Source organism: Mizuhopecten yessoensis, unplaced genomic scaffold, assembly GCF_002113885.1.
Source record: "Mizuhopecten yessoensis strain PY_sf001 unplaced genomic scaffold, ASM211388v2 scaffold3853, whole genome shotgun sequence".
NCBI classification, from domain to species: Eukaryota; Metazoa; Mollusca; class Bivalvia; order Pectinida; family Pectinidae; genus Mizuhopecten; species Mizuhopecten yessoensis.
In genome coordinates, this window is record NW_018405252.1 from 1,211,157 (window position 1) to 1,235,503 (window position 24,347).

At 38.4% G+C, this 24,347-nt stretch overlaps 1 protein-coding gene and 1 non-coding gene across 2 annotated transcripts in view; one reads left to right on the plus strand and one right to left on the minus strand.

Moving 5' to 3' along the window:
* Nucleotides 1-21,537, minus strand: part of LOC110448158 (probable E3 ubiquitin-protein ligase HECTD4) — a 62,447-nt gene extending 40,910 nt beyond the window's left edge. Inside the window, exons 1-17 of the mRNA XM_021494256.1 lie at nucleotides 20,733-21,537; nucleotides 17,985-18,208; nucleotides 17,425-17,533; nucleotides 16,886-17,030; nucleotides 11,777-11,944; nucleotides 11,308-11,491; nucleotides 10,873-11,049; nucleotides 10,445-10,558; nucleotides 9,535-9,678; nucleotides 8,323-8,549; nucleotides 7,818-7,885; nucleotides 7,237-7,403; nucleotides 6,701-6,927; nucleotides 2,304-2,426; nucleotides 2,074-2,130; nucleotides 1,627-1,848; nucleotides 982-1,091 (exon numbers count right to left, since the gene is read on the minus strand). Coding sequence (XP_021349931.1) covers nucleotides 982-1,091; nucleotides 1,627-1,848; nucleotides 2,074-2,130; nucleotides 2,304-2,426; nucleotides 6,701-6,927; nucleotides 7,237-7,403; nucleotides 7,818-7,885; nucleotides 8,323-8,549; nucleotides 9,535-9,678; nucleotides 10,445-10,558; nucleotides 10,873-11,049; nucleotides 11,308-11,491; nucleotides 11,777-11,944; nucleotides 16,886-17,030; nucleotides 17,425-17,533; nucleotides 17,985-18,208; nucleotides 20,733-21,427 — 3,161 coding nt within the window. The 5' untranslated portion in view covers nucleotides 21,428-21,537. The remainder of the gene's footprint in view (nucleotides 1-981; nucleotides 1,092-1,626; nucleotides 1,849-2,073; nucleotides 2,131-2,303; nucleotides 2,427-6,700; nucleotides 6,928-7,236; nucleotides 7,404-7,817; nucleotides 7,886-8,322; nucleotides 8,550-9,534; nucleotides 9,679-10,444; nucleotides 10,559-10,872; nucleotides 11,050-11,307; nucleotides 11,492-11,776; nucleotides 11,945-16,885; nucleotides 17,031-17,424; nucleotides 17,534-17,984; nucleotides 18,209-20,732) is intronic.
* A 227-nt stretch (nucleotides 21,538-21,764) lies between these two features.
* Trnae-cuc lies at nucleotides 21,765-21,836 on the plus strand. The gene has a single exon. It is a non-coding gene; the product is annotated as a tRNA-Glu (tRNA).
* The last annotated feature ends 2,511 nt before the right edge of the window (nucleotides 21,837-24,347 follow it).

A 24,347-nucleotide genomic window follows, 5' to 3' on the forward strand; every position in this document is an offset into this window, starting at 1 on the left:
TGTACACATTATAGGACACAACTCATTCCTGTGTACACAATATAGGACACAAATGATTCCTGTGTACACATTATAGGACATCATTTAAATGTTCACAACTCATTCCTGTGTACACATTATAGGACACAACTCATTCTTGTGTACACATTATAGGACACAACTCATTCCTGTGTACACATTATAGGACACAACTCATTCCTATGTATACATTATAGGACACAATTCATTCCTATGTACACATTATAGGACACAACTCATTCCTGTGTACACAATACAACTCATTCCTATGTATACATTCTAGGACACAACTCATTCTTGTGTCCTATAATGTGTACATAAGAATGAGTTGTGTCCTAGAATGTATACATAGGAATGAGTTGTGACCTATAATGTATACATATGAATGAGTTGTGTCCTAGAATGTATACATAGGAATGAGTTGTGACCTATAATGTATACATAGGAATGAGTTGTGTCCCAGGAATGAGTTGTGTCCCAGGAATGAGTTGTGTCCTATAATGTGTACACAATTCATTCCTATGTACACATTATAGGACACAACTCATTCCTGTGTACACATTATAGGACATCATTTAAACGTTCACTTGGTTTTATATAAAACTGAACACAAATAAATTTTCATACATGTTTCACAAAAGATATTTGATTTATTTTTTTTACAAACAAAAGAAAGCATATTCCATTACAGATTTGCTTCATAAGTTCATGTCCCATCGCCATTTGGACGGTTGATGATGGTGGTGGTTTGATCAATCAGTTCTATAACTGTTGCTGACAATTTGAACACTCAAGATCTACACTGTGATGTTGATAGTCTGACCAATCAGAATGACTTACACTGTGATGTTGATAGTCTGACCAAATGCAATCAGAATGACTTACACTGTGATGTTGACAGTCTGACCAATCAGAATGACTTACACTGTGATGTTGACAGTCTGACCAATCAGAATGACTTACACTGTGATGTTGATAGTCTGACCAATCAGATCGATGAATTCCATGTCAGACTCCATATCCATCTCCTCCTGTATAACCGCCTGGACCTGACTTTTCAGCAGTAGGGCCGCCTTGGTACAGAAAGACAGTTATTCAGATAATCTTTACATAACATATAGCTATTCATGCCTAATCTCTGATTGCTGTAGTCCTAGACTCATGCTTTTCCTTTGGGCTCACACACATTTTCCTAACTCCCTGTATCTCCTCCTAACTCCCTGTATCTCTTCCTAACTCCCAGTATCTCTTCCTAACTCCCTGTATCTCATTTATTAAAACATGCGAATGATTACCACCAAAAGCTAACTTCATTTTGGTAAAGAATTCTGGCCATCCAATACAAACAGGTAAACACACTAAATTAGTTGACCTGAAGTAATTACCTGGCTGATGACTATGACCATGTGAACATACTGAATTTCGTTCCCGATACATTTACCTGGCTGGTCAGTACGACCAAGTAACACACTAAATTTACTGATCTGATACATTTACCTGGCTGGTCAATACGACCAGGTAACACACTAAATTTACTGATCTGAAGTATTTACTGGCTTATCAATACTACCAGGTGAACATACAGAATTTTGTTTCTGATATATTTACCTGGCTGGTCAGTACGACCAGGTGGACAAGTTTAGGCATGAGTGTGTCAGCTAGAGACAGCCAGCGTAGGTTGGCGTGGGTCATCGTGGTCAACAGGACAGGCAGCAGGTGGCCGAGGATGGTCGCCTTGGAGATGCGTTCCAGTCCCTGGAGTCGACACTCCAGGTCATCCTTGTACTGGGTAATGATGGAATTACAGGTGTCAAGCAGCACCTCCAACACCTGTCACAGGTAAAAGTAGGACAGGTAGAAATAAAGACACATGTATAGTAAAATATAAGGACAAGATATCTAAGTTAAAGGTAAGATAACAACATCCAGGTAGGCCTATAAGTTAGTGTCACATTGATCTTCAAACTCAGATCTAGGAAAAGTGATCTTTGTAAAACCAACTCATGTCTGGAATAAGTTCAGCCATTTGCTCATCCTTAAAAACATAAAACTTACCTGACATGATCCATCAAAGATGTTAGATGCCAGAGTTATTATCATCATCTTCAACTCCTTAAAAACGGAAATAATTACAAACAATTAGACAAAATGAAAAAAATAACAAACAATTAGACCATCATTTCACATCTCGTTTTCAAATTACTTTCATTTTCCTCTACATTTTCAACATCCATACACTTCAACAATACCATCAACAAGGAAACAGATCATCTAGGGATACATACCTGGAGTTCTGTCTCGTTCTTTGCCTGACTGTCATCTCCATTATCAGAAGATTTCAGGAGAACCACTTCCCTCAGAAGATGTGACTGTAGAGCCATCATAAAACGCAGACAGGATGATGCATGCTGAAACACACGACAATCAGAAAATTAAACATATTCTTCAAACTATTTGCTGTGATCTTATTTGTGTGTCAAAAGTAATGTGACAAATGAGGGAGAATATTATACAAGAGGCCCAGAGGGCCTGTATCGCTCACCTGTTTCTTTTGTTACATGAAACTGACATATAGGTAACTTCAGATCAAATTTAGTAACTAGAAAACAAGACATTTTAACATCACTTAAACGCTTCTCAAGATATTGTTGATTGAAATTTGAAATTGTAATCTTAAAGCTTTTAACCCACATTGACATTTGACCCCCGACTAGTACTTAAAGTTGACATTTGACCTCATTGCTGTAATTAAACAAGAGGCCCATGGGCCTTAATTAGCGGTCACCTGAGTTAAATCATAGGTACTGGTAGCTTTATTTTATTGTTTAGATGTGATGTGGAAATCAGCATGTAAACTAAGTGAAATACAATACTTGTCATGTCATCAAAGGATAAGAATTTGAAAATATTGGTAAATGTTCTCTTTGGGGCCCCGCCCTAGCCCCTAGGGATGGGGCAGGAATCCCAATTTTACAATGTAATACCTTCATTCACCAAAGATGATTCTGACTAAGTTTGAGTAATTTTCTGCTGAAAATGGATAAAATATACCCAAAAGTGTTATTTCCCTATATAAACTATAGTAAACTTTACCCCCTCCCCAAGGGAGAACGGATAGCTTGGGAGTCCTGAAATTTACAATTTAAATAAAGTCCCTGATAATATTTTTTTCCATGCAGAGAAAATGACTGTATTACCTCTGTGTCTGGAGAAGAAGATTTTTGAAATATTGGTTAACTTTCCCTTTTGGGCCCTGCCCTGGCCCCAGGGTTGGGGTAGGAATCTCAATTTTACAATTTGAAACCATCTTCCTCCAAGGATAATTCTCATTAAGTAAAAATAATTTCCTATAGACAGTTGTCAAATTATGACCAAAAGTGTTGTTTCCCAATATAAACTATAGTAAACTTTACCCCCTCCCCAAGGGAGAACGAATAGCTCGGGGGTCCTGAAATTTACAATTTAAATAAAGCTCCTGATGATCTTTCTTTCCATGTAGAGAAAATGACTGTAGTACGTCCGAGACGGGAGAAGAAGATTTTTGAAATATTGGTTAACTTTCCCTTTGGGGCCCCGTCCTGGCCCCAGGAGTTGGGGTAGGAATCCCAATTTTACAATTTTGTAGCCTCATCTACCAAGGATGATTCTGACCAAGTTTGAAAAAAATCCATCAACTGATTCTTGAGAAGAAGTTGAAAATGTAAAAGGTTTACTCACGACGCACGATTACGGACAGAAAGCGATTAGACTAGTCCAAATGGTTCTTAGGATATTGTTGTTTGAATTTTTGAACTTATTTGACCCCTGTGACCTTGAAAGTAGGTAAAGGTCATTTTAATGAGGAAATTTTATAGCGCTCTTTCCCAGGTACCTACTGGCCAAATATCATGACCCTGGGCCTTATGGAACTTTAGAAGAAGATTGTTAAAGCTTTTAACCCATGTTGACATTTGACCCCTGACTAGCATCTAAAGTTGACCTTTGACCTCATTACTGTAAAAAAAAAAAAAGATTCACACTGCTGGTCTTCAAAACATACCCAAGTATCATGACTCTAGTCCAAATGGTTCTTAAGATATTGTTGTTTGAATTTTTGAACATATTTGACCCCCATGACCTTGAAAGTAGGTCAAGGTCATTTTAATGAGGAAGCTTTATAGTACTTCATCCCAGGTACCTACTGGCCAAATATCATGACCCTAAGTCCTCCAGTTCTTCTGAAAAAGTTGTTTAAAAGAAAAAGTTGACAGACGGACGACGCAGTACGGCATAAGCTCACTTGGCCCTTCAGGTCAGGTGAGCTAAAAATGATTAACATTGAAGAAACCTAAAAACTCAATAGTACTCAAAAACTGTCCCGTGTGATACCAATGGGAACAAGAGGCCCAATGGGCCTGCATCACTCACCTGGTATTATTCTCACTCTTATGATCTTAAAAGTGGACTAAAATACAGCTACAGGCAGAATATCAGTGTTTGATTCATAAGAACCTATTAAAAGATTTAAACATATCATGCCTGTGACCTTGAATGTCGAACAGGGACATTAGGTTGAAAGTGGGTCAAGGTCATTCATTCCAGCATGCTACAGGCCAAATTTTAGTACCCTGGGCCTTTTGGTTAATGAGAAGAAGTCGTTTGAAGATTTTACGACATTTGGCCATGTGGCCTTGAAAGTTGGTCAAGGTCATTCATTTGAACGAACTTCGTAGCCATTCATCCCAGCATGCTACTGGCCAAATATCATCAGCCTGGGCCTCTTGGTTATTAAGAAAAAGTTGTTTAAAGTAAAACCAGAAGTCTGTGCTAGTTATTAGTCATGTAGTTTGTTATTGAACCACTGAAAGATCACGGGAAGTCAGTTACAATTATACCAGATGCAGCCAGAGAGCCCAGCCCCCTATAATCCTTACTGATCTACATTCCTATACGCTGTCGGTGACAATAAATTATTATAACAGGCTCAGCCAGAGAGCCAGTCCCCTATAATCCTTACCGACCTCCTACATTCCTACAGGCTGTCGGTGACAATAAATTATTATAACAGGCTCATCCAGAGAGCCTAGCCCCCTATAATCCTTACCGCCCCCTCCTACATTCCTACAGGCTGTCGGTGACAATAAATAATTATAACAGGCTCAGCCAGAGAGCCTAGCCCCCTATAATCCTTCCCGACCCCTCCTACATTCCTACAGGCTGTCGGTGGCAATAAATTATTATAACAGGCTCAGCCAGAGAGCCAGCCCCCTATAATCCTTACCAACCTCCTACATTCCTATAGGCTGTCGGTGACAATAAATTATCATAACAGGCTCAGCCAGAGAGCCTAGCCCCCTATAATCCTTACCGACCTCCTAAATTCCTACAGGCTGTCGGTGACAATAAATTATTATAACAGGCTCAGCCAGAGAGCCAGCCCACTATAATCCTTACTGACCTCCTACATTCCTACAGGCTGTCGGTGACAATAAATTATTATAACAGGCTCAGCCAGAGAGCCAGCCCCCTATAATCCTTACCGACCTCCAACATTCCTACAGACTGTCAGCGACAAATTACAATGAATTCCTTGTATCTAAAACAGAAGTGACTTTATATTCAATGTGATACAGCATTCTCTTTTCTAAACCTTACTTAAACTTTGGTGTTGGTTGACAACTTGCTTATGACATAACTAGTCTCATAGAGGGCCACACTATTACCATTCTAGTCTCATAGAGGGCCAAACCATTACCATTCTAGTCTCATAGAGGGCCACACTATTACCATTCTAGTCTCATAGAGGGCCGCACTATTACCATTCTTGGCTCATAGAGGGCCACACTATTACCATTCTAGTCCCATAGAGGGCCACACTATTACCATTCTAATCTCATAGAGGGCCACACTATTACCATTCTAGTCTCATAGAGGGCCGCACTATTACCATTCTAGTCTCATAGAGGGCCAAACTATTACCATTCTAGTCTCATAGAGGGCCACGCTATTACCATTCTTGGCTCATAGAGGGTCACACTATTACCATTCTAGTCTCATAGAGGGCCACACTATTACCATTCTAGTCTCATAGAGGGCCACACAATTACCATTCTAGTCTCATAGAGCGCCACACTATTACCATTCTTGTCTCATAGAGGGCCACACTATTACCATTCTTGTCTCATAGAGGGCCACACTATTACCATTCTAGTCTCATAGAGGGCCACACTATTACCATTCTTGTGTCATAGAGGGCCACACTATTACCATTCTAGTCCCATAAAGGGCCACAGTATTACCATTCTTGGCTCATAGAGGGCCACACTATTACCATTCTAGTCTCATAAAGGGCCACACTATTACCATTCTAGTCTCATAGAGGGCCCCACTATTACCATTCTAGTCTCATAGAGGGCCAATCTATTACCATTCTAGTCTCATAGAGGGCCACACTATTACCATTCTAGTCCCATAGAGGGCCACACTATTACCATTCTTGGCTCATAGAGGGCCACACCATTACCATTCTAGTCTCATAGAGGGCCACATTATTACCATTCTAGTCTCATAGAGCGCCACACTATTACCATTCTTGGCTCATAAATTAATGCCAATTGATCTTCTCTCGTTTATGTCATATGATCACTGCAAACAAACACAAGGAGCAAAAGCAATAACATGTGTTGATGACATGAGGCCTTACCGGAACCGAGGCCTGGAGGATTTCAAACTGGGCCTTGTCCAGGGTCAGAGACTCCTGCAGTAGCAAACATGACTCCTTGACCGCTGTCTTTAGGATGTAATTGACAAGGTCATCTTTTAGCCGGGCATATTTCATCTCGTCTCGAGACAGAGACTGGGCACGAAGCTTCTCTGACAGGTCGATCAGGATCATGTTTCTCAGCTTTTCTAGTGATGGATTCTGACCGCCTGTACAATCATATAATGTAGATGTTTTTTTGTAGCCTTAAGTCAGATTAAACTTTACACAAAAATATTCCATATTCAATTGTTCTACAATTTTGTATATAACTCCATATTTCAGTGTTAATCATAATTCACTAACATCTGTACTGCAGTGAGATTCTGTTTTACTTAAGGTGCATTATGTAATGTCTGGAAAATTAAGTTACCCTGATAGTCATAGCAGTCCTGAATGTTGAAATAAGTTCATCCTGACATATTTATTACCTTATCTTATATAATATAATACTTCAAACAATGAACAGCAATACTGACCATCAGACAGGAGCTGAAACAGGAGTTTGTTTTTATCATCAGGTTCCGGGTAGAGGACATGTAACCCTGATGTTAACACCTGACACGCCTCATTCTGGACAGCGGTCAGTCTCGGGTCATCCGGACATAACTGTGGGTAGTCTGTCAACAGGTGCCATACCAGGGAACTGAAACAGAGTGTTGTATCCACATGAATATAAAATTGCATAACTTTGCCCTATATGGGGACCATTTTAGGCCCCATCCCTCTGGCCCTGGTGAGGTTTCAGACTAAATATGGCAACAAACCATGCAGTTTGTAAGGAGTAGGTGTTTAAAGACGCCTAATTTTGTCCTATTTTTGGCAATGCCCCTCAACCATTAGGAGGTCACAGTCTTTATTCATATATCATTTACTTTCCTCCGTCTAATTATATCAAACGCTGAATTTTGTTAAATGAGTTAAGACAAGCGACAAATGCTGCACCATGGCATAAGCTCACTAGTTCTGTGGACCAGGAGAGCTTAACATCATATACAATATGTCAATGTGCGCTCATTTTCTAACCACATAATAAGATAAGAGGACTTTATTTTCATACCTGGCTTTCTGTAACAGCTGGACCTCTCCTTCTCTCTCCCTCTTAAACATGCTGATCTTAAATATTAACTGGAACAAAATAACATCATAAATAAAGTTTCACTTCAGAAATTTTAATTAGAATTAAACGTTCAAGATATCTAACATACCAATATAAAAGTTGAATTCATTTTTCTATTTACTCTTTCCCTACCGTTGTCATTGTCTTATGATTAGCTTGTAATAGCACATGACAGTCACGTTTATTTACTAATCCAATAAAAATCACTAAAATCAGCACCCATCAGTTGGAAAGAAATATTTTTATAGGTGCAGAGTACACACTTTTTATCATGTGACCTATTGTTTTTGATTTTAGTAAGGACAACCGGTACGGAATCAGGTCTTGAGTTGCGATATGGAAAGAGTCAACATGTTAATCTATAGGATTGACCTGTAATAGGGTGCTTAGGCTACAGTCTGTAAGATGATGAGTGTACAGATGACGACCTTACTACAATATGTACCTGTAGGATGATGAGTGTACAGATGACGACCTGGCTGTCCTTTCTCTCTATGGAACGCTGTAGGATGTGACAGATACGTGTCATGTGTGTAAGATCTGCGGGGTGCTGCTGGAGGATGTACGAGCCGAGGGGCGTGTGTAGCAGGTCGTTGTTTATCTGGTGGAGACACATATTCCCGACGTGGTGAAGGATGTGTTTGATCACCACCTCCGTCTCTATGTTGTTTCCTGTGAGGGCAAACACACAAGTATACAATACCGGGCACAGATACAGGGACTGGTCTGTAAAGTTTTCATTTCAAATAAACTGGGTTTCTTAATCATAAACATGTACAAAAAATTAGTTTTTTCCTTTAATTTTGTTCAATTTCTTTCTAATGTCTGATTGTCTGATGGTAGGGAGCCTGGTGACATGCTATCACACTTGATGGGAAAGGGATATAATGTAGTGGAATTGGACTGGGTTGATCGCTGGTGACCAGGTAGCTCAATTGGTAGAGCCTCTTTCTGGAGTTCAAATGATTCCAGGTTCAAATCCTGGTCTGGTCGTGCATTTCTCTTTCTACTTTTCCAATATTTTAAGGTTATATCATAAGGTGAGGGGAGGGGAATTCTTGTCCTGCTGGAAGGGAACAGGATGCCATTTTGAGACATCCGTTTATGTGGTTATAGGGGGAGACATCAGATGATATAGTCAGATTTGAGGGCCTCAAACTGGAGGGACCTGCTGGTAATATTTTGAGACTTAGGGTGATGTGGTTAGGGGGAGGTAAATTACTATCTGACTGGAGGGGACCAGCGGGTGACATTTTGAGATGTCGGTTGATGCGGTAAAGGCGGGGTAACTTACCATCCGACTGGAGGGGACCAGCAGGTGAGGTTTGAGACGTCGGTTAATGTGGTAAAGGGGAGGTAACTAACCATCCGACTGAAGGGGACAAGCGAGTGAGATTTTGAGACGACAGTTGATGTGGTAAAGGCGGGGGGTAACTAACCATCCGACTGAAGGGGACAAGCGGGTGAGATTTTGAGACGACAGTTGATGTGGTAAAGGCGAGGTAACTTACCATCTGACTGGAGGGGACAAGCGAGTGAGATTTTGAGATGACAGTTGATGTGGTAAAGGCGGGGGGTAACTAACCATCCGACTGAAGGGGACAAGCGGGGGAGATTTTGAGACGACGGTTGATGTGGTAAAGGGGAGGAAACTTACCATCCGACTGGAGGGGACCAGCGGGTGATATTTTGAGACGGCGGTTGATGTGGTGAGGTGCCTGGTGACCATGGTTGTAGAATTGGTCGACCCAATCATTACTTGACATCCAGATAGAGTTATTAGTCAAATCAAAACAGACGCCTGAAAAAAATCACAGAGCTACTGTAGCCTACAGAGATAACAGTTTAACTATTCAGCTATTAAATACAAACATGTTATGTCTCCAAATATGACTGGAGTCTCCAGGTTTCAAGCATCAAAATAGCCATCTCCCGTTTTTTCCGTTTCTCCCATTTTGACATGGAAGTCTCCAAACATTGATCTACTATCATAATACATTTCCATTATCCATTGTTTTGCTAAGTTTTCAATTGTTAAATAGAGGATTTGAAAACGTGTATGGTGTTCTTTTCTCTTCAAATAGGGTAAAGTTGGACAATTATCAAAGAAACAACATTACGCTATGATGCCATAAAGAAATCTCCCCACTTAAAATCTTTTCTCCTTACTTTAAAACACAAATCTCCCTACATTGTGTTCCAAAGTCATCACATGTAAATGCTGATTCCAATCTCCTATTTTACTTTATTGTTCATTGATTATCTTTGTTAAGTATGGACGGACAGACAGATGGACACTGTGCTCACCATAGGGCAGATAAAAAGAACAGTTTTGACAACGCCTTCTAAGTAATTGCCATACATACAGAGAAATGTCAAAAACATCTGTCTAGCGATATGAAAACACTGATGGTTACCAAGAGGACATTTTTAATTTTATTCTAAAATATTTCTGGGGTCAATTTGTTGCCTTTTTAAAATTAATTAACCTAATAAATATTTCTTTACGAAAAAAACAAACACATTTGGAACAGAACCCATCTACCATGACAACAGTGGTGACTTACCAAGCCCAGCTAGGGGTGCACCTCTCCCAAGGGAGCAGGTAGGGGCATCAGTCAGGTCTATCCTGGTGTTAAACTGGCCGTCCTTCACATTGAAACACATGTTACTTGCCAACACTGCAATATAAGGACACAATAGTTCTATTTTAAACAATAGGTCACATATATATAATCATCTGTCAGATCCTAGGGATTATGATAAGGGGACAGACATACACAACAGACCATGATCGAAGTCAATATATTTTAGACTGAACACCATTTCATGCCTGACAATGATTACAATGTGTTTTTGTCATTTTATTATCATCAAATAGAAAAAGAAATACATTTACAACACAACATATTAACTCAAATTTTATAATTTTACATTTAAAATGTGAAAATGACATCAAAATTCAGAGATAAAAGGAACACTAGTAAATACTTACATCTGAAACCTGAGAGATTGCCTCCGGTGCCAAACAGTGACCGGGAGGCGGAGCTGTTACTCCCTGCTCCAGACATAGGTGTGAGTACTACCAAGGTACTCCCATCACAGTAGACTGGGGCCTTCACCAGACTCTTCATAGAGACACCACACGAGGTGCTCCCCACCATCAGTGTGGCTACATACACAAACAGTACAAATGTTGGACATTTCACTGTAGATATGACATACAACTTTAAAGAAATAATTTCAATTCAAATTTCAAATATTCAAAATTTCTTTCTTCCATATTCAGTAGCATTATACTGTTTCTAGGCAACACTTTGAGCATGTTTGTAAACTTACTGTTTCTTAGTAAAATATATTACAGCTTACAACACTGCTTAGAACCAGATTCAGTTTGTAATTCATTACATTTAAAATCTATGACACTTACCGTCATCTTTTCTTCCAGGTGTGGCATCCCCTCCTGTTAATGCTACGAGAGTGGCAGCTGAAGAGTTCCCTCTAAAGGGACGTAATCGGGAGAGCAGTGTCTCGTTGATGGATTTGGCACTGGATTCGTCCTTCTTTTGTAGAATCACACGGGCTTGTAGTGGTTTGATACTATTGTCCTCCGACTAAAGACAAACACAAACGTGAATTAAATGTTAGTGACTTTCACAAATGAATGCAAATGTTGAAAAATTATAGTGATATTTCATAACAAATATGTGGAAAATTATATTATATTAACTGACAGCACAGCAGAAGGGTTCATTGATATATCTGCCATGAAATATCATATTTTACAAAAATGATTAAATATTAAAAAAACAAATAAGATAAGGTGTAGTAGTAACTTAAAAAAAAAAAAACTTTTTTTGTGTGTACACTACTATGAGTATGAGATGAAGAATACAAACCTCGTGTGAGAAGACATCTAGGTACACGTTCAGTCCCTTCACACTTTTGTCAGAGGCGAGACCAGGACACCACAGCCAGTAGAAGTAGGTGGCATCACTACAGAAAGCTATGGTGGTCTGAGGTCCCTCATGGAGGTACTCCTCAGGTTTGGGTATCGTCTTCACACACTAGTTAACATAACACATATAATTATAGAAGTAAAATTTATCACAAAATAAATACACTTTTCAACTGTCAAAAAGAAAAATTTATTAATTCAAAACATCTTACATAAATGTATGTGAACTATGTCTTACATGTTACATTATATTTCTTTGGTAGGTAATATAAAACATGCAACATAACAATTTTGAAAAAATAAATAAAAAAATAAAGAAATTTTAAAACAAAATGAACTAATATCATTCTTTCTGATGAACTGAAAAGGGTACAATAATTGATAGTATGAAAATACATCAACTCTCAACGTGTAATTCTACCTGTAAGGTGTTAATAAGTAGGACAGGTTAGCTTACCTATAAGTTGCAATTTTTGTTAGCCAGTAAGATGAGGCTATTTTACCTGTAAATTGTTAATGAGTAAGATCAGGCTAGTTTACCTGTAGGTTGTTAGCCAGTATATAGGATGAGGTTATTTTACCTGTAAATTGTTAATGAGTAAGATTAGGTTAGTGTACCTGTAATGTTTGACGAGTAAGACAAGGCTAGTTTACCTGTAACGTTTTGATGAGTAAGACAAGGCTAGTTTACCAGTAAGGTGTTAGCGAGTAAGATTAGGTTAGTTTATCTGTAACATTTTGACGAGTAAGACAAGGCTAGTTTACCTGTAACGTTTTGACGAGTAAGTCAAGGCTAGTTTATCAGTAAGGTGTTAACCAGTAAGACAAGGATAGTTTACCAGTAAGGTGTTAACGAGTAAGACAAGGATAGTTTACCAGTAAGGTGTTAACGAGTAAGACAGGGCTAGTTTACCAGTAAGGTGTTAATGAGTAAGACAAGGCTAGTTTACCTGTAACATTTTGACGAGTAAGACAAGGCTAGTTTACCAGTAAGATGTTAACGAGTAAGACAAGGCTAGTTTATCTGTAACGTTTTGGCGAGTAAGACAAGGCTAGTTTATCAGTAAGGTGTTAACGAGTAAGACAAGGCTATTTTACCAGTAAGGTGTTAATGAGTAAGACAAGGCTAGTTTACCTGTAACGGTTTGACTGGTAAGACAAGGCTAGGTTACCAGTAAGATGGTAACGAGTTAGACAAGGCTAGTTTACCAGTAAGGTGTTGATGAGTCAGCCAAGGCTAGTTTACCTTTATCGTTTTGACGAGTAAGACAAGGCTAGTTTACCAGTAAGATGTTAACGAGTAAGACAAGGCTAGTTTATCTGTAACGTTTAGACGAGTAAGACAAGGCTAGTTTACCAGTAAGATGTTAACGAGTAAGACAAGGCTAGTTTATCTGTAACGTTTTGACGAGTAAGACAAGGCTAGTTTGTCAGTAAGGTGTTAACCAGTAAGACAAGGATAGTTTACCAGTAAGGTGTTAACGAGTAAGACAAAGCTAGTTTACCTGTAACGTTTTGACGAGTAAGACCAGGCTAGTTTACCAGTAAGGTGTTAACGAGTAAGACAGGGCTAGTTTACCAGTAAGGTGTTAATGAGTAAGACAAGGCTAGTTTACCTGTAACGTTTTGACGAGTAAGACAAGGCTAGTTTATCAGTAAGGTGTTAACCAGTAAGACAAGGATAGTTTACCAGTAAGGTGTTAACGAGTAAGACAAGGCTAGTTTACCTGTAACGTTTTGACGAGTAAGACAAGGCTAGTTTACCAGTAACGTTTTAACCAGTAAGACAAGGCTAGTTTACCAGTAAGGTGTTAACGAGTAAGACAAGGATAGTTTACCAGTAAGGTGTTAACGAGTAAGACAAGGCTAGTTAACCAGTAAGGTGTTGACGAGTAAGACAAGGTTAGTTTACAAGTAAGGTGTTAACGAGTAAGAAAAGTTAGTTTATCTGTAAGATGGTAACGAGTAAGATTAAGGCTAGTTTACCTGTAACATTTGACGAGTAAGACAAGGCTAGTTTACCAGTAAGGTGTTAGTGAGTAAGACAAGGCTAGTTTACCTGTAACGTTTTGACGAGTAAGACAAGGCTAGTTTACCAGTAAAGTGTTAACAAGTAAGACAAGGCTAGTTTACCTGTAACGTTTTGACGAGTAAGAGAAGGCTAGTTTATCTGTAACGTTTTGACGAGTAAGACAAGGCTAGATTACCAGTAAGGTGTTAATGAGTAAGACAAGGCTAGTTTACCTGTAAAGTTTTGACGAGTAAGACAAGGCTAGTTTACCAGTAAAGTGTTAACAAGTAAGACAAGGCTAGTTTACCTGTAAAGTTTTGACGAGTAAGACAAGGCTAGTTTACCAGTAAAGTGTTAACAAGTAAGACAAGGCTAGTTTACCTGTAACGTTTGGACGAGTAAGACAAGGCTAGTTTACCAGTAAAGTGTTAACAAGTAATACAAGGCTAGTTTACCTGTAACGTTTTGACGAGGAAGACAAGGTTAGTTTACCAGTAAGGTGTTTACAAGTAAGGTGTTAACGGTGTTAACGAGTAAGACAAGGCTAGTTTACCTGTAACGTTTGGACGAGTAAGACAAGGCTAGTTTACCAGTAAAGTGTTAACAAGTAATACAAGGCTAGTTTACCTGTAACGTTTTGACGAATAAGACAAGGCTAGTTTACCTGTAACGTTTTGAGGAATAAGACAAGGCTAGTTTACCTGTAACGTTTTGATGAGTAAGACAAGGCTAGTTTACCAGTAAGGTATTAACGAGTAAGACAAGGCTAGTTTACCAGTAAGGGGTTAGTGAGTAAGACAAGGCTAGTTTACCTGTAACGTTTTGATGAGTAAGACAAGGCTAGTTTTCCTGTAACGTTTTGACGAGTAAGACAAGGCTAGATTACCAGTAAGGTGTTAATGAGTAAGACAAGGCTAGTTTACCTGTAAAGTTTTGACGAGTAAGACAAGGCTAGTTTACCAGTAAAGTGTTAACAAGTAAGACAAGGATAGTTTACCTGTAACGTTTTGACGAGTAAGACAATGCTAGTTTACCAGTAAGGTGTTAACGAGTAAGACAAGGCTAGTTTATCTGTAACGTTTTGACGAGTAAGACAAGGCTAGTTGACCAGTAAGGTGTTAATGAGTAAGACAAGGCTAGTTTACCTGTAACGTAAGACAAGGCTAGTTTACCTGTAACGTTTTGATGAGTAAGACAAGGCTAGTTTACCAGTAAGGTGTTAACGAGTTAGACACGGCTAGTTTATCTGTAACGTTTTGACAAGTAAGACAAGGCTAGTTTACCAGTAAGGTGTCAATGAGTAAAAAGAGGTTAGTTTATCTGTAAGATGGTAACGAGTAAGATTAAGGCTAGTTTACCTGGAACGTTTGACGAGTAAGACAAGGCTAGTTTACCTGTAACGTAAGACAAGGCTAGTTTACCTGTAACGTTTTGAGGAATAAGACAAGGCTAGTTTACCTGTAACGTTTTGAGGAATAAGACAAGGCTAGTTTACCTGTAACGTTTTGATGAGTAAGACAAGGCTAGTTTACCTGTAACGTTTGATGAGTAAGACAAGGCTAGTTTACCTGTAACGTAAGACAAGGCTAGTTTACCTGTAACGTTTTGACGAGTAAGAGAAGGCTAGTTTATCTGTAACGTTTTGACGAGTAAGACAAGGCTAGTTTATCTGTAACGTTTTGACAAGCAAGACAAGGCTAGTTTACCAGTAAGGTGTTAGTGAGTAAGACAAGGCTAGTTTACCTGTAACGTAAGACAAGGCTAGTTTACCTGTAACGTTTTGAGGAATAAGACAAGGCTAGTTTACCTGTAACGTTTTGACGAGTGAGACAAGGCTAGTTTACCAGTAAAGTGTTAACAAGTAAGACAAGGCTAGTTTACCTGTAACGTTTTGACGAGTAAGACAAGGTTAGTTTACCAGTAAGGTGTTTACAAGTAAGGTGTTAACGAGTAAGAAGAGGTTAGTTTGTCTGTAACGTTTTGACGAGTAAGACAAGGCTAGTTTACCTGTAACGTTTTGACGAATAAGACAAGGCTTGTTTACCTGTAATGTTTTGATGAGTAAGACAAGGCTAGTTTACCTGTAACGTTTTGACGAGTAAGACAAGGCTAGTTTACCAGTAAGGTGTTAACGAGTAAGACAAGGCTAGTTTACCAGTAAGGTATTAACGAGTAAGACAAGACTAGTTTACCAGTAAGGTGTTAACGAGTAAGACAAGGCTAGTTTACCAGTAAGGTATTAACGAGTAAGACAAGGCTAGTTTACCAGTAAGGTATTAACGAGTAAGACAAGGCTAGTTTACCAGTAAGGTGTTAACGAGTAAGACAAGGCTAGTTTACCAGTAAGGTATTAACGAGTAAGACAAGGCTAGTTTACCAGTAAGGTATTAACGAGTAAGACAAGGCTAGTTTACCAGTAAGGTATTAACGAGTAAGACAAGGCTAGTTTACCAGTAAGGTATTAACGAGTAAGACAAGGCTAGTTTACCAGTAAGGTGTTAACGAGTAAGACAAGGCTAGTTTACCAGTAAGGTATTAACGAGTAAGACAAGGCTAGTTTACCAGTAAGGTATTAACGAGTAAGACAAGGCTAGTTTACCAGTAAGGTGTTAACGAGTAAGACAAGGCTAGTTTACCAGTAAGGTATTAACGAGTAAGACAAGGCTAGTTTACCAGTAAGGTATTAACGAGTAAGACAAGGCTAGTTTACCAGTAAGGTGTTAACGAGTAAGACAAGGCTAGTTTACCAGTAAGGTGTTAACGAGTAAGACAAGGCTAGTTTACCAGTAAGGTATTAACGAGTAAGACAAGGCTAGTTTACCAGTAAGGTATTAACGAGTAAGACAAGGCTAGTTTACCAGTAAGGTGTTAACGAGTAAGATTAAGGCTAGTTTACCTGTAACGTTTGACGAGTAAGACAAAGCTAGTTTACCAGTAAGGTATTATCGAGTAAGACAAGGCTAGTATACCAGTACACTATGCAATGTATTATTACTTAGATTCTCACTGTAAGATGGTAACGAGTAAGATTAAGGTTACCTGTAAGGAGTTGATGTCTATTAGCTGACACATATTTGTGAGATTTGCTTCCTGGTCAAAAGACTGTGGTCTGTAGAGTAGTGTACCGTTACCAAAGGCGGCTTTTCCTGGGCCTAAGTCAACATTTCTACCATACACGTAGCCCCTACAAATAGAAAACAGTGGTATATAATACAGTTCTACCATACATGTAGCCCCTACAAATAGAAAACAGTGGTATATAATACAGTTCTAAATATCTATCATTAATATTGATAATAAATTAACATAAGGATTTTTGAGAAAAAGCAAAATATTTTGTGATACTAATGCATCTCATAAAGGAAACAGTAAAAAAAAAAAGATCTATTTACTCTCAACATGTATAATTATCTGTTTTTCAGTCCCACATAATATTGTAATAAACTAATACAAATTAAACATTTATATCTGCACAGATTGTTTATACCATTGAGTTATCAATACCTTATCTCTGAATTAAGTTAAAATCAAAAGGTCTTTTATCGGACACAGCTCATTGCTGGAATACTCCTAGGTACCTGAGAGAGCCATGCAGTCCTGTGCCCATCTTAGCCAAGCCTTTGCCCTGTGAGTTAGTTGTGTAGAGAAACGCTCCATCACAAGTGATACTGCGCCCTACATCACTGTCTGTAAACAGGGAAAAAATAAAGTTTTATAAATTATAAAAAGTCTTTTGTCCATGCATATGGTAAAGTGGACATGGTTAATTAGGGACACATCTGAAAGGTACAAGAATTCAACTAGTTTCAAACAACAACAGTAACATATACAGGTCTCTGTATCATATTTGGAGTCCAATTGAACAGAATAAAACAATACATTTAGTAAAATAATGAAAATATCCATGTTCCAAACTAATTGGTTAGTCTGGAAACTAAAGAGAGAAAGTGATGGCAGGTCAAAGTACATTCTCAAGTAAATAAAACCAAAAAATGTACTGCAAGACATGCATCCCCCCCCCCCCCCCCCCCCCCCCCACACACATTGACTGATCAATCACTCATTTAACTGATATATATCCTGTCACCTCCAATTAACTAAGTTCAGATCCATCATGTATGTGCTGATACTGACTGACCTTTGCTATCCTTATTGCCATTGGTTGCCTCCTTTTCAGTCCCTCCCAGTAAGTCCTCAAAGCCCCAACACAGGACATGTTTAGTGCCCAGTAGGGCTGTGGGCTGTGTCTGGCCGCCCTCCGTCTCCAGCAGTCGTGTGAGGATGTCCACAACAGGTAAACTATCAAGGTCAGACAGCGACTGCAGTAGGTGTACCGTGTGGATGAACGTCTTTAGGTGACCTCTGTATTATACAATGATCATGCTAAGATAACTCAGGGTGGGTTCTTTTGGCTAGTTTGGGAATGGAGCCTGTGGCTTTGTAATTGGGAAAATTGTGTCACAGCAAATCATATTGGAAATTTTCTGAATTCCAAATTACGCTGAAATTGATTTATTTACAAAGCCTATCTATTACCTAAGGACTATGGCATCCTTTTATTTCATTTAGATGTTTAATTTTGCAATTCATCTGAATACATAACTAAGGTAAAAACAATATTTAGTGTGAAGAGATTTTGGGAAAAAATCAAACTTTTGGAAATGGGACTGAAGTTAGGCTCCAAAATATCCCCAAAATAAGATAGATTTTCAAAGTTCACTCCATTAATGATAAATTTATATTACTCTTGTATGTTACCAATCAAGAACGTACAGTTGCAGGATAAGACATTAGAAATGGTTTTGTCACAGTGCATAGTCCACTTTCTATATTTTTACTATGAAACAAGAAAAAAATCCATATTTTATTGTATTCATATCAGCCCAACAATATTTATCAAAACCTGGGCACCACTTATTTTGTACATGGATCAATGTTGGTGTCATGAAAGCAAGACGTATCATATACAGTCACTGTTACCATCAGATTACAAAGTTTCTTTCCAAAGTTTACAAATTTGTATATTGTCAAAGTAATATAAAGAAAAGCACACTTTAAGATCAATACTGCTTTAAGGATCTGAGCATTTTTTTATTGAAAATTTCCCATCAACCTTATTTTTTAAGGTTAAAGTTCATTTATTAGTTGGAATATATTTGTCCTCTTTTTGTTTTGAAAAAGAAAACTTCTGAAGATTGCCATGCTGAAGTCTACAGAAAGGTTTGTACTTGTTTATTACTATTAGGGTCAATGCCAGACATATTCACATCTGCCATGAAATGATGGTTATAAGGTCAAAGTGCAGGACAAACTTGCTAATTGCATCTCATTACATTATGTACTTTATGGCTGTTTTTTTGTTTATTTTCAGTATTTTTTTCCCACTTTTTGTGAACACTGCTAAGTATTTTTAAGTTTATTCTGCTTCACTTATGCTCTTATTTCATATGTTTATTTTCTTGTTTTTATTTATGCTATATTAGCATATATTTGTTTGCCATATTGGCATACATGTACACTTAAGACATTTCTTCTTGGCCTTTAAATCTTTGTATAAAATGTGGTGTGAATTGCCTTATATCACATCATTCTTTGCTTTTTGGGGGGTTTTCTAGTGCAATACATGCTTATGTGTTTTTACTTAATATTTTTGTATTTTATTCTTGTCAATTTGCATGCTGTGATATTGAGCAACTTCCATGTGATAGTTTTTCTTTTTGTTGTGAACATCCCCTGTCTTAGTTAAATATATATGCTGTGATATCTTATGTTACTGTAAATATTTTATCATTTTTCTTTGTTTTTATAATTTAGTAAAACAAATTCTTAAGATGATTCCATATGATGATAAATAAAGATTCTTGAATCTTGTATGTACATTTTTCAAAGATATCAAAACCACCAATACAGCATTCAAACTATTCAATTTGCCTTTTAATATACCAGTAGTATGATATGTCTTTTCAAGAAGCTTTATAATTTAACACTTACGTTTAGAAATGGTGATTTCAAAAACATTTCCAATGTTGGGATAAACTGCAGTGCAATTGTAGGATATTCCAAAATATACTACAATCTGTGTAGGCTATCAAGAATTCATTTATTGCAGGTTAATCAGCAAAATTAAAGGTGACTTGGTAGATATGTTCATCTTCATCTTTTAAACTTCCTCCGTCGATACCAACGATTACGGAAGTAGGTCTTGTGCTGTAGTGCGTTAATTATTATGTACAGTGATTTTTTAATATATTTTTGTTATTTGCTATGCATATATATATATATGCAATGTATTATTACTTAGATTGGTGCGAACAGCATTTGGGTTTAAAAGAGTAGATTAGAAAGTGAAAAGATTACAGTGCAAAGGGGCATAGTGTAAATGTGGTAAATAGAACTGTTGTGGCTTTATGTCCTGATACAACGTATTCAAAATAATGAAGAAGATTTATGATGAACGAGTCATGACAAATATGTTCCAAATGGATACCACCAGCAGGACAAGGGGACACTCACAAAAAATATTCAAAAAGCGCTGTAAACTAGACATTAGAAAACCTTTTTCAGCTTCCGCGTAGTAGATGCCTGGAACAACTTGCTGCAAGATGTTATAGATGCAGAGGATGTCAAACATTTTGAAATTTTACTGGACAATCACTGGGAAAATACCAACAAATAATTAACTTAATTTTATATATATGATGAAGGACATGCTAATTGTACAACAGAAGTATATCATACTGTAAATATTGTAATATCAACTGATATGGACACAGAGGCTTACAGCCTGCGTCCATTATTTAAAATCGTATTAAATCGATACCATAATAGCAGAGACGTATAATACACTTGTAAATATATACACATTCCACACACTAGTTTTACATACCTTGCACATGCAAGTGCAACAAGTGCTGCAGCCGTATTTTTACGCTGCATAGTATCTTTAACCAACTGTTTATTGTTGACATCATTGCTGTCTTCTCCTAGCCAAGTGCAAAGCAGATTTTCAAGACCTCTCAAGCAATCGCCTGGTTCCTTAAACAAAGTTAGAGGAGCACAATCTCTAAGACAGTTCAAAAGCAGTTCCGCTGTGACTCCACACAGATTTGGGTCTACTCTACTCTGTGATTGTAAGAGTGGAATAACTAAAAGAACGCTGATTCTCGTGGAAAAAGAAGCTTGTTCTGGATCTTTGAAAATACCCTGTTTTTTCAACAGAGCTATTGTTTCCTCATGCGTGGTGTTGTCTCTGTCCTGTTGTTCGTCGATCAACACCTGCCTTTGTGCATTCCAATAGCCCCTCAGCGCATTCAAGCGATACTCGAGCAACCTGGAGTAGGCATTATTTTGTGTGCCACACACAGCTAGCAATCTATCGCTTAATTCCTTCGGTGTTTTCAAATCAAACGTTACGACTTCATTGTCACCTTCTGAGGAACTATTTACATCACGAGGAAGTTCGACCAAATCGGTGACCCTGATCAGTCCATCGTGCAGAAACAGCGTTTCCTCCGTGACGGAAAGCCACTGACAATTGTCCTGGAATATACCCGACATTGCTAATTCAATGTCTTGGTACATTTATTCGCCATTTCGACATTTCCTGGATAAGAAATGATCTCACTTTCGACTTTGAAATTATTCTGCTGTCATCTGCGACCATAATGAAAATAAACCACTTTATCATCGGAAAGCTTGGGAAATCCTTGACATTAAAACGTGGAAGCGACCCAGAAAAACAAGTGTAAATTTATAAATAGACCAAATTCAATAAAGAATAATTCATTTATGCAAATCTATTGAACAGTTTTTCCTTTTATGAATAATCGTTATTAATTCATTACTTAAACTACAGACATCATCTTCAATCTACTTTTTTTATAGGATATAGTAATGTTTAAATGGTCAAAGCAATATGTCCCAACTGGTCTAGTGGTTAGGATTCCGCGCTCTCACCGCGGCGGCCGGGGTTCGATTCCCCGGTTGGGAATGTAATTTTTTCCTCTTTTTTTTGTATTTTATTTAATAATAATAATAATATACAGCATTTATATAGCGCCCTATATAATTTGTAAAATTACTCTAAGGCGCTTTACAACATATGGATAATAGTAATGGCTATAATTGTGAAAACAAACAACAAAGGCTTGCAATCACTTTCATACATTTAACAAACAATGTGCACATAATTGAACAAATAAAAGGGTGGTATTTACATGACGTCTTTGCAAAGATTCTAAAATGCAGACGTGAAGAGGTGAGTTTTTATGTCCCTCTTGAACTTGGCCAGGGTATTCGACTTCCTAATAGCAGATGGTAAGCTATTCCACAACGTAGCCGAAACCCTCCCAAAGCATCTGTTTCCGTAGGTCACAGTACGAGATTTTGGGACACACAACAAAGATTCTGACTCCGACCGCAGTGATCTTGACGGCTGATACAGGGTAACAAGTTCCTGTAGGTACTGAGGAGCTGTTCCATTCAGTGCCTTGTATGTGTATACCAGAATTTTGTACTGCGACCTGTATCGTACAGGTAACCAGTGCAACGAATAAAGCGCAGGTGTGATGTGCTCTCTCTTTCGAGTACGAGTAACTAGCCGTGCTGCAGTGTTCTGAACCCTCTGCAGACGACTAGTTAGTTTGTCAGATATACCACAGAGCAGGGCGTTACCATAATCCAACCGAGAGGTAACAAGTGAATGCACCAAAATCTTGCATGCATCTGCAGTTAGAAACTGCCGAATACAGCCGATGTTCCTGATCTGGTAGTAACAGGATTTGGCAATAGCGTTCACTTGTTTCTCCATGTTCAGAGAACTGTCAAAGTATACCCCTAGGTTTTTAACAGCTGGAACAGTCTCAATAGTTCTGGCACCAACCTTGAGCTGGAGAGCCATTGTTTGCTGACACTTTGGGGAAAAGACGATTAGTTCCGTCTTTTCCTGATTAAGTTTAAGCATGTTGGCGTTCATCCAGATACTGATATCTGTCAGACAAGCTTCCAGACTTTCTGAGACTGTATTCCAACTGTCCTGTGGTTTTATGACCATGTAAATTTGTGTGTCATCAGCATAGCAATGATAGCGAAGGCTATGGCGACGACAAATCTCTCCAATCGGTTTGGAGTACATACAATATTTTCGTGGTCCTAACACCGACCCTTGAGGAACCCCGAAATCTAGTACTTTGTCATGTGAGGTGGCAGATCCGATGGCAACACACTGTCGTCGTTCACTCAAATATGACTGTATCCAGCATAGTGCGGTATCAGTCACTCCATAAGAGTATTCCAGACGTTTATAAAGTATGCCATGGTCGATGACGTCAAATGCAGCTGACAAGTCCAGCATGACAAGCACCGCTCTGCACTTGTTATCCAATGCAGAAGCTATATCACTATGTCACTATGTACACTAATAACATCAATAAACGTAAACATGTCATGACAAATGTGATGACGTCAGAAAAGTAAATAACAAGTTTCTAAGTTTATCTATATCAATATAAAAAATGACTAGTTGTATTTTTTTTATTCCGAAATAGATCAGTGCAATGATGTTTATCTTTAATAACAACCAGATTTTTGTTTATCTCCTGTGTGTTTTCCAGCACGTTCCTTAGCTTTGTTTATATGAGAAGCATATCAATTTTATTGTTTAACCAGATAAAAAAAAAAAATGTTTGGTTAGCGAATATGTAAATATGTACCCCAATCGAAGTGGAATACACTTTATTGGTAGCCGAGTGGCGCAGTGGATAGCGCGCTTACCTTTTACCAAGTCGGCCGGGGAAGAACAGTACATAAAAGACGCACTCAACCGTAGTTGTCAATTAACAAAGACAGAAAATAGAAAACCGTGACAGAAGAAAAAAAAATGAGAGCCAAACCAAATGCAAAGGCTGGGTCACAATACCCTTCGTGAAGGGGACATCTGAGGCGTTTGCCCGAGTGAAGAGGAAACACCATGTCAGCACCCCGATGAGACCACTGACAACACTCAAACAGTTACTGGTGCATCCCAATGACAAGACTGATATTTTAGACCAAACATGAGTTGTATATCAAATTCCGTGCCCAGATTGTCAGCAGTCATATATAGGAAAAACTGGGAGGAAATTTGGTACACGCCTGAAGGGACATCAAAAGGACGTAGAGAAAATGAGCAACATCACATTTACCAGATCCACACGCAAAACATCCGCCACCCATTACAATAAATCGACATTGACAGATCACGCAAACACCCCAAATCACATCGTCGATTGGGACAATGCCACGATAGTTGAAAGGGAACAATACACAAAGACGAGGCATATCAAAGAAGGAATCGAAATAAGGAAAACTCAGAATATGAACAGAGACGAGGGGAACACCAGCTGAGTCATCTGTATGACCAGATACTGACATAACAGGGGAGGGGCTAGATCTGCACCCTACATGTAACTACCTGATGCAGTGTGTATGTGCTCCCTATCGATAGGCGAAACGTTCCGGGGAT